The 14,262-nt window shown below is 37.6% G+C and overlaps 1 protein-coding gene across 1 annotated transcript; it reads left to right on the top strand.

The window, feature by feature from the left end:
• Positions 1-11,288: 11,288 nt before the first annotated feature.
• On the top strand, positions 11,289-13,997 carry LOC131050833 (disease resistance protein RPP8). The gene has a single exon (XM_057985128.2). The coding sequence runs from the start codon at positions 11,289-11,291 to the stop codon at positions 13,995-13,997; it is 2,709 nt and encodes a 902-aa protein (XP_057841111.2).
• The last annotated feature ends 265 nt before the right edge of the window (positions 13,998-14,262 follow it).

The following is a 14,262-nucleotide window of genomic DNA, read 5'->3' as shown; positions in this document are numbered from 1 at the left end:
GAGTATTTGCATAAACTCACACTCTGATTAAAGTGGAGGCTAAATGTAGCGTCATAAATTGTCACTGAGCCAATTTACACATCATGTTTGTGCCCCTACTTTAGCACATCTCCCCCTCATCTCCTATCTGGGTTTGTTCAATGCCTTAACTCCAACTTTTATGCCACATACACTTACCAAATGATCCTCCAAAGTTACGTCCTTCTCCTTGGGGCCAATTTAAGGTCCCTGATAATGGGGGAGAATTTTGTTCTTTAGAATTTGATAACTTTTTTGCAGATTATGACATTCGTAGAATTAAAATAGTTCCCTTTACCCCTCAAGAAAATGGAGAAATTGAAATATTGAATATAATGATTCTTGAGAGCTCAGTGTATGCTTGTTAATGTTGGAATGGGTAAAATTTTTTGGGTAGATGCATGTAATATAATAGTTTATTTGATAAATTGAACTCCTTCATCTCGTTTGGATTTTGACATTCTAAAGGAGAGATGGTTGGGAAGATGAATCTCTTACAATCACCTATGGGTGCTTTTTTGTGAAGTGTTCGCTCATGTTCCCAAGGAGTATGACAGTCCCCACAATAGGCTTACCACTGTTATCGAAACCTTAGATGAACAAGGAGGAGGCCGCCGAAGAATTCGGGTCCATCTTGATCTTTGGTAACAAGTCTATACCACAAACATTCAGTGTTGAACTCATGTCAACAAGAGTTTGTCTAATACCAACACCATTCACATGAATAATGATCATTAATGAATATACTAAATTCCTCATTTCAGGAGGCAGGAGTTCATGCGGATAAAAGGTAATATTCAGAAAATTTGTACGAATATGTTCCATCAACGCATTCACATCAATCGGTCTCGCAGAGGAAGGTAGAAAAATATTTTGCAAAGCTTCCTGTAGCATACCTTGATACATCAGGGTAGTTTGCAGAAAATCCCAAAGTGAGATCTTAGCTGGCATAACCTTAAGTTTCTCGATAATATTATAATCACTTGGTCGCTTGTCCACCGACAAAGGTGTCTTAGGAAGGACAGGTTGACAAGGAGGTAGAGAAGTTCGGAGTTGTTCAAAAACTTGTTTGTTATTCCAAGTTTTATATGTGTAAGAAATAGTATTATAGGATGGTTGTTTGGATTGAATAAATCTAGTGTATAAATCAGAAGCTTCTCCTTTTAAAAGTTTTCCATTAATGGACTTAACTCTCTTAGGAGAAGGGCTTTGCCACTGTCACTTGGATGTAAGGTCTCTTATGCCTTTATGGGGCCGCAGAGACAACAATGACATTCATAGACCCTTCATTTTTTGATGAGGATGCCATGGAGCATGACTCACCCTTTACATCTCTTTTAGGAGAGGGTTCTTCAAGGAAGTCATCCAAGGCTTCATCCAACATATCAAAATCATCCTTTGAGAATGCCTTATCAAAGGCATCAAACTCCAAAATGAAAAGATCCGACATTAGGCATTAGGCATTCATGTCAGGTTTACTAAAATTTAGGGGAGGAGATTGCCCACTCCAAGATGATAAGTCTTAGAAGGCAAATCTATTTGTTGCTACCTCTTCAAATAGGTACTAAGATGAGCCAAGGGATAACAAACAACTAAACTAACTACACTAGACAAGAGATAAATAAAATAATTATAGCGTAGAAACAATAAATATACAAAACTAAGTTTACAGAGTAGTGCAATATTAAAAGCAGATTATACCTGCCAACTAGAGAGCTCTCGGGTTCCAAACACCAGTGCGGGGTGTAGTCACCAGCATGGCGCGCTATAGTCCATACAACCCATGAATAGGGAAAAGTCCAGAAAGGAATCTGCAAATAGTCTCCTGCACACGGAACCTATTCGTCCTCTACACACATTGGGATGGGGAATATGGTTGGGGCTCTATAGGGGCCAACCTCAGTCAGACCCCCATTTAGGTGTTTCCACCACCACAGATAACCAAATAGATAGATTGGAAAAATAAATTAGAACTTAGTAAATTGGAAAGTAAATGCAAATAGAAAATAAACTTCGTTTAAAAGAAGCTACCTCCTCTTGCATGCAACAAATATTGGAAAATGTTGGAAAATTGGAATATTGGAAATATATGTTCAACAATGCAAAGGAATCATTGCGTGTGAAAGAGATTGGTAAAAGAGAGAGAATGAGTGTGAAGCCAAACCCCTTGTATTTGGAATCATGAGTGTGACGAAGCCCACTTGATTGCTTTGTTGGTAAGAAGCCACCACAGGGTGGTTGTAACTTGATATTGGTAGAGTGTATGTCCAAGAGCATAAAGAGAGCAACAAGATATTAAGAGCATAATGAAAGGCAAGAGCCAAGAACCCAAGTTGGGAACCCTTCAAAATGAGCAAGGAAGGGTTCTTAAACCTGAAAGGGGCGCGGAGAGTTGTTGTGATGAAACGCGATCCAAAGGACACATGTCAGCCAATGTCTGACTCTCTATGAGATTCGAGATTCAACCAGATTTTCAGGACCCTAGTGTGACTCACGGACATCCCCGCGTCACGCTTCCGTCCATCAAAAAGTAGGCCCAAAGGGGCTTTTGAGGCATTTCAAGGCATTTCATCCTTCAAGCCCATGATGCTAAAATAGCATACTTTTGATCATGGATTCATCATAAATGCACTAAGCATCATTTGTAAGTGTCATAAATGCATCAGGTGCAATTTAGGACATTAATAAAGTTACAATATTCTTTGCAATAAAGTATCAATTTCATGGATTCGGTCAATTTTATATGAGACACAAGCAGTAGTGGGATTTCAACAAATCAAATCTTTCAGCAGACTTTGGCAACAACATAGTTTTTCAACATTATTTGTCCTTTATTAGGATGACAACATTGTGACCAAATCAAACATGTTAACAAATATGGCAAGAAACACAAATAACTTGAAGATTTCATTGTGTGTTGGTGTCAAGTCTTGGTTTTATTTTGATTTTATCTTTTGGTGACATGTCTTTTAGCTTTTCTTGGATGTCTCTGACTGGAGATTATATCTCCAGGACGTCTTTGACTAGAAAGTTGAGGATGGGATATGTTCACCTATTATTTTTCTGCCCATGGATTGCCTCTTAGTAATTCTATGACTTGTCCAAGGATATTAGGACATTGTGAATCTAGTGTGAACTGGTGCATTCCTTGTTTGTGACTTTCTGATCTCCATGCAAATGGGTAGAATGACTTTTTGGGTTGAAACTATACCTCGATTGTCATAACCTATTTGCCATAATAAAGCTCAATGATGATAAAGCACAAGAAGATCTTTCACTTCCATTTATTCTATCTTACATCCCCCTTTCTTGATTGACCTTCATCCTCTCTTGAGTCCGTGTAGCTCGCTATCACATGACTGAGTATAATGACACACCAAAAATATTTGCATTTCATGTAGCTTTCACCTACATCATTACATGTTAGCACATAATACACATGTGCACATAAATATCATAATTGCATTACATCCCACACACACCACTGATTAGCATATCATATATACATTTGCATTCTCATCATGTATATAATCATAACATGGTAATAATCACACATCCATTTACATTTAGTACATTCACATTTGCATATAAACATATAAAAGAATAAAAACATATTGCATATCATCATGTACATATTTACATCCATAACATAAGATCATAAACATCATAGCATCATCATAAAGCATATAGAACATCACATAGGAACACATGCATATAGTTGCCGTAATGAATGCATCATCTCCTATATATATCAAAAAATAATAATAAGTGTCATGATACAATGATGTCAAAATATCTCATATGGCTACAAAATCACCCGAAGGTGTTTACATCATCATACAAAAAATTGATACAAAATTGGATCTAAGAGAGCTATGATGAAGGCCCTCCCTCAGACCCAGTTGCCCTTGAAGGAATCTGAGCTCTTAAAGTCACTATTGCAAGATCACCCCCTCTTTCTCTCCCTTTTGGTGGTGTGGGTGGAGCCATAACTCTACCACTAGGTGCTTGTTGTCTGTCCCCTCCCCCTGTGGTAGTACTCTGGGAAGCTCTCCTGAAGCTCCGAGCCCTCAACTCTAGAGGAATAGATGCATAATACAAATCTCTCCAGTAAGCTATCTCCTCTCCTGCCCATAGGACGTATGCATATCTAGCCCCTGTGTCCTCAACTTCTCTCTTGCCTTCCTTCAGTGCCTCTTTAGCCTCAATGTACCGCTAGATGGCACAATCCCTCTCCCTCTACATCTCTACTAATTGTCACCTCAATTGAGTCATGTCTCTCTCGAGATCCTCAATCTCATCAACCTATCTTGCTATAATCTCTCGCAGCGTTAACAACTCATCCTCCTCCTCATCCCCACCCTAAGAACTGTCCTCTTGTCTAGTATTTCCATGTACCTGTCCTTGAGAATATCTCTCTAGTACTTGTACCTGTACCTCTCCACCAACCTGTAGCACCTATCCACCTTGACCCCTCAGTGGTCTTGGTGGTCTCCCTACGTATAGATCCTGTCCCTCATCAGCCCTCTCTCCAACATCCCTTTATCCAACTCTACCCCTCACTACCCTCCTCATTTATCCTCTCCTCCACCTCCTCCGTCTCCCACCACCTCTGTCATCATCATCCTCATCATCATCATCCTCCGCTACCACAAGATCATCTGAATCTGTCAACCTGGGTACTGGATGTGCTACAAAATAAGTATCATACTCTGCATCTATACCTTCATCAACAACATCCCTCAGTAGATCCCAAGGCATCATAACAATCTGCTCAAACTGTGTCATTGCAACATCATAGGACAAAATCGACCCCCAGTGAGCCTGCTCCTGCACTGTCTGTGTGAACTCTCCTAATCCTTGAGGCATCCTCGGTTGTCATTTGAAGTGCCTTCATACCCTGTCAATCAGATGCCTATCAAGTATATAAGGCATCCACCCAATCAGATACCTACTCCTAAAAATATATGGTAGCTCTGTGGCATCCTCCTCCCAGTCTTCATAGTCCATATAGGGTCTCCATATGACACTATTTATGTCGTTAATAACTCGTCTCCAATAGTCCACCTTTCCAATCCGTGGCTAGGAAGTGATCATACTGTACAAGTGTGCGAAGGACTATCCATGCCCTCTCCCTTTGAAGTGAACTGGTCTAGTCACCAAAATGTGCTTATACGACCACACTTGTAGTAGAGTACCCCGCAACCTAATCCGCAACCACCTAGATACACAAACTGGTGTAGCTCATGATATAAATGTGATAATACACATGTACCCCATGCATATCTAGTGTGATCTATCACCAATGTCTCTAGAGTCCTCCCCCAACTAATAGCCATACCCCGTGTCGCCCTATCTGGACATAGGTAACCAATGATCACCCCTCTGACTATTGCTGGTAGTCTGCGTCCAATAGCTAGCATAACATCCCAACTGACATGAGCCAATCTCATCTTTAACTCTGGGTCTCGAAAGAATTGTCTCAACACATCCCTGTCTCCCTCTTTTTCATACGACACCAACTCGTCATGGATAGGTATCCTCAAAATCTTGTAAACATCCTCTAAAGTGACTGACATCTTGCCAGTCGACAAATGAAACAAATAGGTCTCAAAGTACCATCTCTCTGCTAGAGTAGTCAGTAATCCTCTGTTCACTCGGATCTCAAGCAGATACATGATGTGCCTCAGTTCCATCCCCTTGATAGTTGCTCGCTCCTCAAAGGTCAACTCTGATCGCAACCTTTGTGTCACATGGAATCACTCTCGAGACTCAATCTGGGGTAAGTACTCCTACATCCAACCAAACCAATCATGTCAATCCTAGTGGTACTCATATCTATCACATAGTTCTACTCCTATCCTAGTGCTTATGTCTATCACATGGCACTTTATCCTAGTGTATATGTTCATCACATTGCGCTTGATCCTATTTAGAGGCCCTGCTTGAGTGTATCCTCTTAGCAACTTATCCAATTGGCAACGTATGTTCATCACATAATTGTCAATTCTAGCCTCTCTCTTAGCTTTGTTTTCCTAGGGCACCTGCTTGAGGGTATCCTCTTAGCAACATATCCAATCGACAACATATGTTCATCACATAACTGGTGACTTGTGCCCTCTTAGACACAAACGTGTTTTTACAATGCAGACATGGTTTTTATCAACACAAACACACTTTCTTGCCCTAGATGTGCCTAAACATCACAAATGATCCACTTCCCTTCATAAACACATCTTTGTGACAAAGATGTGTTTTCTTCACATAGACACGATTACATTCATAAACGTGATCATACTTGACCTAAACGCAACTATCCATCCTAGACATGCCTGGCACTGACCTAGACGCGTTTTTAGTGCAAATACTGATTTTGCATTTTTGTTTATCTACCCTAAAATGCATTAATGACAACAATAAATGCAAAAATGTACAAAGAGGCTTCGAGGTCCTTACCAACTCACCCATGTTGACTAGTCTCTAATATCGCCGAACTCGATCGAACCTGTGAACTCTATCCATCGTTGTTGACTAACTCTATCCATCGTTGTTGACTGCCTTGACTTCTCTAAGCTCTCTCTCTGCACTCTGATCTCCTAAGTGTGTCGATCCAAATGAGGATGTTTTACTTGTGGCCCTATCTTATAGGCTAGTTAATCCTAGTCTCCCATGTCAGTCTTTTTCCTATGTGACCTTGTCACCCTATCTTGTCAGTCCTTTCTAGCCTTTCTTTCTTATCAAGAGATTGTCTGCAACCCCCTTCAATCTTTCCATCCAATCTCTCGAGGGGGCATATCATTCCCGTCATGGGGCAACTTTGTATCGGTTTTTCTTCTTTGTAATGTCCCCTTTTTAGCGCAACATGATATGGGGTGTCGTTAGCCTATTCTGACACGGTCCCGAAGGCTAACAAGGACATTGGTGGGATCCTGAGGTGTTTTGGCCTAGGTGTTTTCAGTTTCAGGCCAATCGGTGCTGCTTTGACAGGGTTTCTAGACACTTACTATTTATAGTAAGTTAGTCTCCAAGCAGTGACTTGGAATTTTTAGTGTTTCCCTGGTTGGCATAATTATCAGTAGAAAATATTTGAAGGTGACAATGATTTAAAGGGATTATCAACAAGGTTTTAATATTTAACGATAAAGTGTAAAGTTAAATTAAATATTTAACTTTATCGTTATATTATAAGGTTGGGAATATAAAGTAATGTTTAAAATATTAAAAGTTCCCTTTAATGTGTACATTGTGGGAAATAATATTTTATTCTAAAATGTATTATCCCACATTGAGGAAATGAAGTGTTTGCATCCAGGAAGAAGATATAAATGGAGGTTGAGAGCTCTCTTTTGGGATATGCTGGGATGAGATTAATGTTATGCTGTTGGATTTCGTAGAGATCTGATTATTGGGCTTGGAGGATGGAATCCCTCTTTGCTAGCATTCTCTTCGCTGTTGAAAGACACAGTCAGGAGGATTAATGGTGTTTTCATTCAGGAAACACATTGGGCTTCATCTGGTGCTCTCGCATGAAGTTTTTACAGGGGTTTGAAAATGCAGATTTGAAAATAGTGTTTTTGCTACAGTACCGCGTGAATAGTGTTTTTGCTACAGTACCGCGTGAATAGTGTTTTTGCTATAGTGCCGCGGAATAGTGATTTGCTACAGTATCGCGTGAATAGTGTTTTTGCTACAGTACCGTGTGAATAGTGTTTTGCTACAGTGCCGCGTGAATAGTAAAAATGCTACAGTGCCGTGAATAGTGCAGCTACAGTGCGTGAACAGTGTTTTCAGCAAATTCTATACTTGTGGAGTTCATGTTTGAATTTGTTTATTATCATATGGTCTGTAATATTCTTCAAATCTGATTTGTATGCTTGGAGTTGGAATTAAATAAATACCATCAGCATTAATCTTCTTGTTTTTGGGTATTTGATATGTCTGGTTGTTATTATATTGAGTAAACTTTGAAAGCTTTACAATAAATATCAGTTTATCCAATTTATCCTATTGCAAATCAAGAACCAAAAATCCAGTAGTCAGCTTGCAAGCCAACTGTTTGACAAAATTACACTAAGTAAAAAGGACATAGATTTAGTGCCGAACAGGGGGTGCCCATTACATTCTTTGAGCCAATGTGACAAGCTGCATTGTCTCAAAGAGGGGCAAAATGTAGACACCTAAAATTGTCCTTTCTAATTAAATAAATATTTTTATTTATTTAATTATTTTATCCCAAGTCTTCTATTAATTAAATAAATCTTTAATTAATTAATTAATTAATTAATCCTCTTTTAAACCTTTCCTCATTTAAATAAATACTTTTATTTATTTAAATTGTCCTTTTCCTAAATTAAATAAATAGTTTATTTATTTAATTGATCCCACTTCCTCTATTAATTAAATAAATCTTTATTTATTTAATTAATTCATTAGTCTTTTCTACCCATGACATATGTCACTCATCTCTTAATTTTTCTCTTACCTACCCCCTTTATCATTTAATTATTTCCTCTACCTACCCTTTAATCCTAGCCAACCATTTATCTTTACACCTCTCAATCTTATCCCTCCATTTCTTACAATGTTCTCTATATAAGATGATACTCCCTTCATTATCAATCCTAATAGTCTAATCAACCCTAATGACATAATCAAGCCTTCTTGCGATCAAACTATTAACCAGAGCTCTTGTGCACACATAAAATCTGAGAGCAAATATATCAAACAAGATCAATGGAGATTGAAACCCTACTAGAGAGGTGAATGTTATATTTGGTTTATTTGGTTTGTTTGCATGGTCTTATGTATCTTCATTTGTGTATGGTTGATTGCTTTCATTGTTAGGCTAGGTTTTTGTGGTTGGATCCTTGTTAGTCTTTCATTATTGTTGTTTTCCCTATCCATTTTCACAGTATACAGTCATAAGTTTCAAGCACGATTTATTTTTATTTTAGATTGTTTAATATATTCTTCTCTAAATCAAAATTCATTTACATAAGATAGTAGCAAGTAAAATAAGACTTTTTTTCAGTCTTAACTTCTAAATTAGTAGATGAATTAATAGGAGTTACAAATAGACATGTATAAGAAAACTTTTGACAAAAAAATAGGGAATTACATTTAAGTTGGAAAGATTCTTGGGATCCGAAGAATGAAAGCTTGATTCCCTGTCTTGCATGTCGATAAGCGAACATCTCCATCTTGGAGCTTCTCAGTCTATATAGTGATTGTTGGATCAAGAAAAAATATTAGAGAAGCTTATGTATAAGAAGATGCTTCTTAATGTTGCTTGAACATTTTTAAAATCTAGGTGTAGAACATTGAAGGTGCATGGGAAAATATCATCAAATTTGTAATCTAATGTGTGACAATCTATTGAATTGCACTAACTTTGTGGCTATTTTATTTCTTGGAAGAGTGTTTACTATGAGAAATTTCTAAGTTTCTATAATATTTCTATGTTTTGTATATTGTTAAACTTCATTGATGTGTTGTCATTTGGATTCAATGTTTGTATCCTTCCATTTGTTATGAAGTGTAGTCCAAACATATGTTTCTACTTTTGATATATGGTTTTGAACATTTAGAATTCCTAAAAAATGAGTAATGATCAAATAGTTTAGATAAATATAGCAAGACAACACACAATAGATGCAAATGAATTTGTATTGATGGGGGTAAATTGGAAATTGGTACTTAAACAGAAATGTAAAAAGGTTATGTAACAAATTAGTATGAAACTTATGTTTGGATCTTGATAGCAAAGAGAGAACACCATAAGAATATGATAATGCAATTGTCACAATTTGATAGTGGAAAGGGTGATTCTAAGACACATAGTGTTAGTAGTTAGTGATTCTAAGACACATAGTGTTAGTAGTTAGTGATTCTAATTGATGAATGATTTGAAGAGTGGCTAAATGATGAGTGCTAGATGATTCACACAATAAGCCAAGTGTGATGTCCTTTTATTGATGATCTAGGCACACAATTTGAACGGTTTGGTATAAGATTCAACTTATAGGGAGCCTAGAGAGAATTTTTAAATTTGAAGATGAGGGTCAAATCCATAGTGCATAATTGATTTGAGTCATTTCTATGTCTTTACATTCAACCTAAGAATTTAAGAATTGAAATTTTTGGAGTTATAAAATGTCTAGTTAACAGTGATGTTTAATTTTTTAATGATTAGCAAGCATATAAGATTAATGGAAAGACCAAGTCAATCAAATTAAGTGGTAAGACTAATATTCAAAATATGCACATAAGATGACATTAAATTAAAGAAATAAATAATTTTATCTTTATAATGATCATCCTTAATTTTTTTAGATAAACACAAAATAAATTAAATTATAAAATTCTTGATATCAAAATTTACTCATTTTTTTATTTTTCAATATTAAATTAAATTATTTAAAAAATAAAATAAAATACAAACATATCAAATTCATGAAAAATGACTTTTTCTTTTATAAAATATAAAACATAAATTTAAAGTAAACATAAAGAATATTATTTAATAAATTATAAAGTTCCACTCAAATTCAATAAATTCAAACGTTGATGTTGCTCATGCTTTTTCATTTTCTCAATGGAGTCTATTGTTATGCGACTTTCTCCCATCAAATTATTGTCCTCACTGCAAGTTGCGTGGAAAAGTAGGACAGAAAAGGCCAAAATGTACAGAAAAGTTGGAACGCAGAAATAAACAAAGGTCTAGTTTGCAATAATGTAATTTTATTCTGTTCACATGGCAGTCTACGGAATGTTCACATGGCAGTCTAGTCTGGCCAAAGAATACGAAATGTTTTCACATGGCAGTCAATTCATCTGAAAGCTTTATCCAATCAAATTATTGTCCTTAACGAAATTGCGTGGAATGGCATTTGGAAACTCTAATTCTAAAACTTCGGTACCCAAAAAAATTTGTAGAAATTGGAAAAGTTCAACCTCGAATGGCATCTGAAAACTCTAATTTTAATGTCATGGACCACAATAATTGAAAGTAGTGGGTATTCTTTTCCAAGTGGCCGACATATTATTCTCTTTAATCTTGCTTTTCAAAGTGCGTATCCTTTTCTCGAATTGCAAGTAAACAACAGGAAGCTGATCTTATATATGATATCGTTGTAAGCGGTATTACTCACACTCTGCAGCAAAAGCTTTTCAAGTTTCAATTGCATTCACCTATTCTATTTCTTCTGAGTTTTCTCTGCTATTATATTCCATAGGAGGTCGAATTCTCAATCCCAAGAAAAAACTTGAAGATGGCGTCTATTCTTGCAGAGGGTGTTGTTGGTAAAGTTTGTGAGATGGCCATTCAACAAGTGGCTAATGAGGTAAGCATAGTCTACAACTTCTCGGAAGACTTTGAACGGTTGAAGAACAAAATGAGGCAAATAAATCATTTTCTGAATGAAGCTGATGAGAAGAGCAGTACACAAAAGGAGTCTGTGAAAGAATGGCTTCAGAGCGTTCGTGATATTGCCTGGGAGGCAGAGGACCTACTTCAAATATGTGCCGTGGATTCTACTAATTCTCAGTCATGCACTTTGAGTTGTAATCAATTAATTCTTCGCCATCAAATGGGCAGAAGGATTCAAAAGGTCAAAGCCCGAGTGAGCTCCGTTATTGAAGATGGAAACCAACTGAATATAGGTCATAATCTGGTGTCTCACGTAGATGCAGCAGAATCATCAAATACATCCCAGAGGCGAAAGTATACGAGACTGAGTGTCTTACCCAGCGATTCTAAACCAGTGGGGATACAGTCCAAGATTGACAGCATGGTGAATTTGCTAGAAAGCCCCCAATTTCCAATTATTGCAGTGGTTGGAATGGGGGGACTGGGCAAGACCTATCTTCTTCAGCATGTGTACAACGCCCAAAAAGGAAGGTATGAGAAATCTGTATGGCTTTCAGTTTCTCAGTTCTATTCTTTTTCCAAGTTGCTCAATGATTTAGCCTTCCAATTAGATGAAGATTTAAGTAAAAAAATTAAGAAGAGTGGTGTAAGTGAAGAGGTAGCAGCAGAGTCGATTTATAGCTTTATGCAAGGGAAGAAGTGCCTTATTGTTTTAGATGATGTGTGGAGGGCTACTAGAGAAGGTGATTTGCTAACCAAACTTGGTATCCCAACTGGAGCTAATGGTCAATGCCAAGTTTTGGTTAGCACAAGAAGCAGAGAGGTTTCCGCAAATCTCAAGGCTCAGATTTATGAGATGGGAAGTTTGACAGATGGAGAGAGCTGGAAGCTGTTTTGTGTTTATGCATTTCCTGAGTCTGAAGAAAATAGAGCGCCAGAGCCCCTGGAGGAGGTAGCTCTTAAAATCGTGAAGGAATGTGGGAATTTGCCACTTGCCATCAAGACCACTGCAGCGTCTCTAGCGAACACTTCACTGCCAGAGTGGCAGTCCAAGTTGAGCAAGCTTAAAAAGGTAAGCACTCCTAGCGATCCTGTCATGGATATTCTCAAGCTGAGTTACGACGCCCTGCCTGCACATCTTAAGGCTTGTTTTGCTTATCTTTCATTCTTTCCGGAGGATGAGGAAATAGAATGTGAGTATCCCATATATCTATGGATGGGAGAAGGGTTCGTTCCGGCAGGAGACAATCCTTGGGATTGTTTATATCAGCTTGCCAATCTGTGCCTGCTTGAAGTATGGGAAGATAAATGGCTAACAAAATATTGTAAAATTCACGATTTATTGCTTGATTTGACCATACTTATCTCCAGAGAAAATAAATGTGCATTCAGCGTTGACGAGGCCTTCTCCAAATTGCGATCTGTGAATACAGGTGGTGGTCGCTGGTGTCGCCTATTTTTGGCGAAGAAAGATATACATGAGCATGTCATCTCAGAGAGGCGTCCTGTTTCTCCAACACTTGTCCGCACACTGTCGCTGTCCCACAATACAGAAATTGGAGGAAAATTTCCGGCAAAGCTGTTTTACGGTATGAGAGTATTGCGGGTTCTTGACTTGAGCAACACAAATATCTCCACATTGCCTGCTTGTGTTGGACAGATGAAACTACTCAAAGTCTTGAATTTGAGTAAGACAAAAATTAATAAGGTACCAGACTGTGTAAGATATCTTAAGAGTCTCTGTTATCTTAATGTCTTTTCTTACCATGAATTAAGGGAGAGTGAGGCACCAAAATGGATAAGTGAGCTGAGGTGTCTTCAGCATTTGGAAGGCCCGTTTGAGCGAATGCCAAAGGGAATATCAAAGCTGGAGGCTTTGCGAACACTGCGAGTACAATTGTTCTTGTCCTTGTCAATGGAAGAAGACGATGTGTTAAGGTTAGAGGACGTTGGCAAGATGAGTGAGATTGAGGAAATAGCGTTTAAAGTTGAGGATGAATCACAGTTGAAGAAGATGGAAGAAGGGATCCTTGCACCCTTGCTCAAGTTGCGTCGACTGGTCGTGGAAAATGGCATCAATGGAATGCAATCAGATCTTCCGCAGTTTCCGGAGAGAATGGGTGCAATGAGAGATCTGGAATGTCTCATACTACAGAAGTTCGCAGTGCCCAGTTGGATATGTTGTTTGGCAAATCTCAGGTACCTCTGTTTACGGAAGTGTGATTGCATTAATTATCCGGAATTACAAACAATGCCCAATCTGGTGAGTTTGTCGCTACAGGAGAATAAGAGGTGCAGAGAATTGCCAAAGGCGTTTGGAAAGTCGGGAGGGTTTCCACATCTCCGCTTCTTTTGGATATATGATTTCCCCGAATTGGAGGAGTTTCCAGAAATGGAGGATGGAGCGATGGCATGTCTTGAGAAGTTGGAGATAAATTATTGTAAGAAGGTGAATAAAGTGGGAGAGGGATTGGAGCGGCTGAGAAGAGTCAAGGAGTTCAGGTTTGAACGATCAGGGACGGATGAATTGAGGGAGACATTGAAGGAAGGCGGGTCGTATTGGGAAAAAGGCAAAACCATCAATTCTCATATAACTATTATTTTGTATTAGTTATTGATAGGAGTATTCAATACAGCTAGGGAAACATTCACTATGTATATAATTCATAAATCATTTTTATAAATATTATTGATCATTGCAAGGAGAGGTTTTATTTCTACTTTATATTTTCACGCATTTATCTTGTATTTGTATTAAAATTTACTAAATATTTTTAGTACAACATAATGTTGAGTATGTATGTACTTTCAAAAAGAAAAAATTATTTATTTAAATATTAATAAAAAATAATTTTATTTTAATATATTATTTTTAA

This window comes from Cryptomeria japonica, chromosome 11 (assembly GCF_030272615.1).
Source record: "Cryptomeria japonica chromosome 11, Sugi_1.0, whole genome shotgun sequence".
Lineage (NCBI taxonomy): Eukaryota > Viridiplantae > Streptophyta > Pinopsida > Cupressales > Cupressaceae > Cryptomeria > Cryptomeria japonica.
The sequence above is the reverse complement of the archived record's forward strand: the minus strand, read 5'-3'. Positions and strand labels throughout refer to the sequence as shown.

Coding starts and splice junctions, on each gene's coding strand:
- LOC131050833 (XM_057985128.2), top strand. CDS start 11,289: ATGGCGTCTATTCTTGCAGAGGGTGTTGTTGGTAAAGTTTGTGAGATG.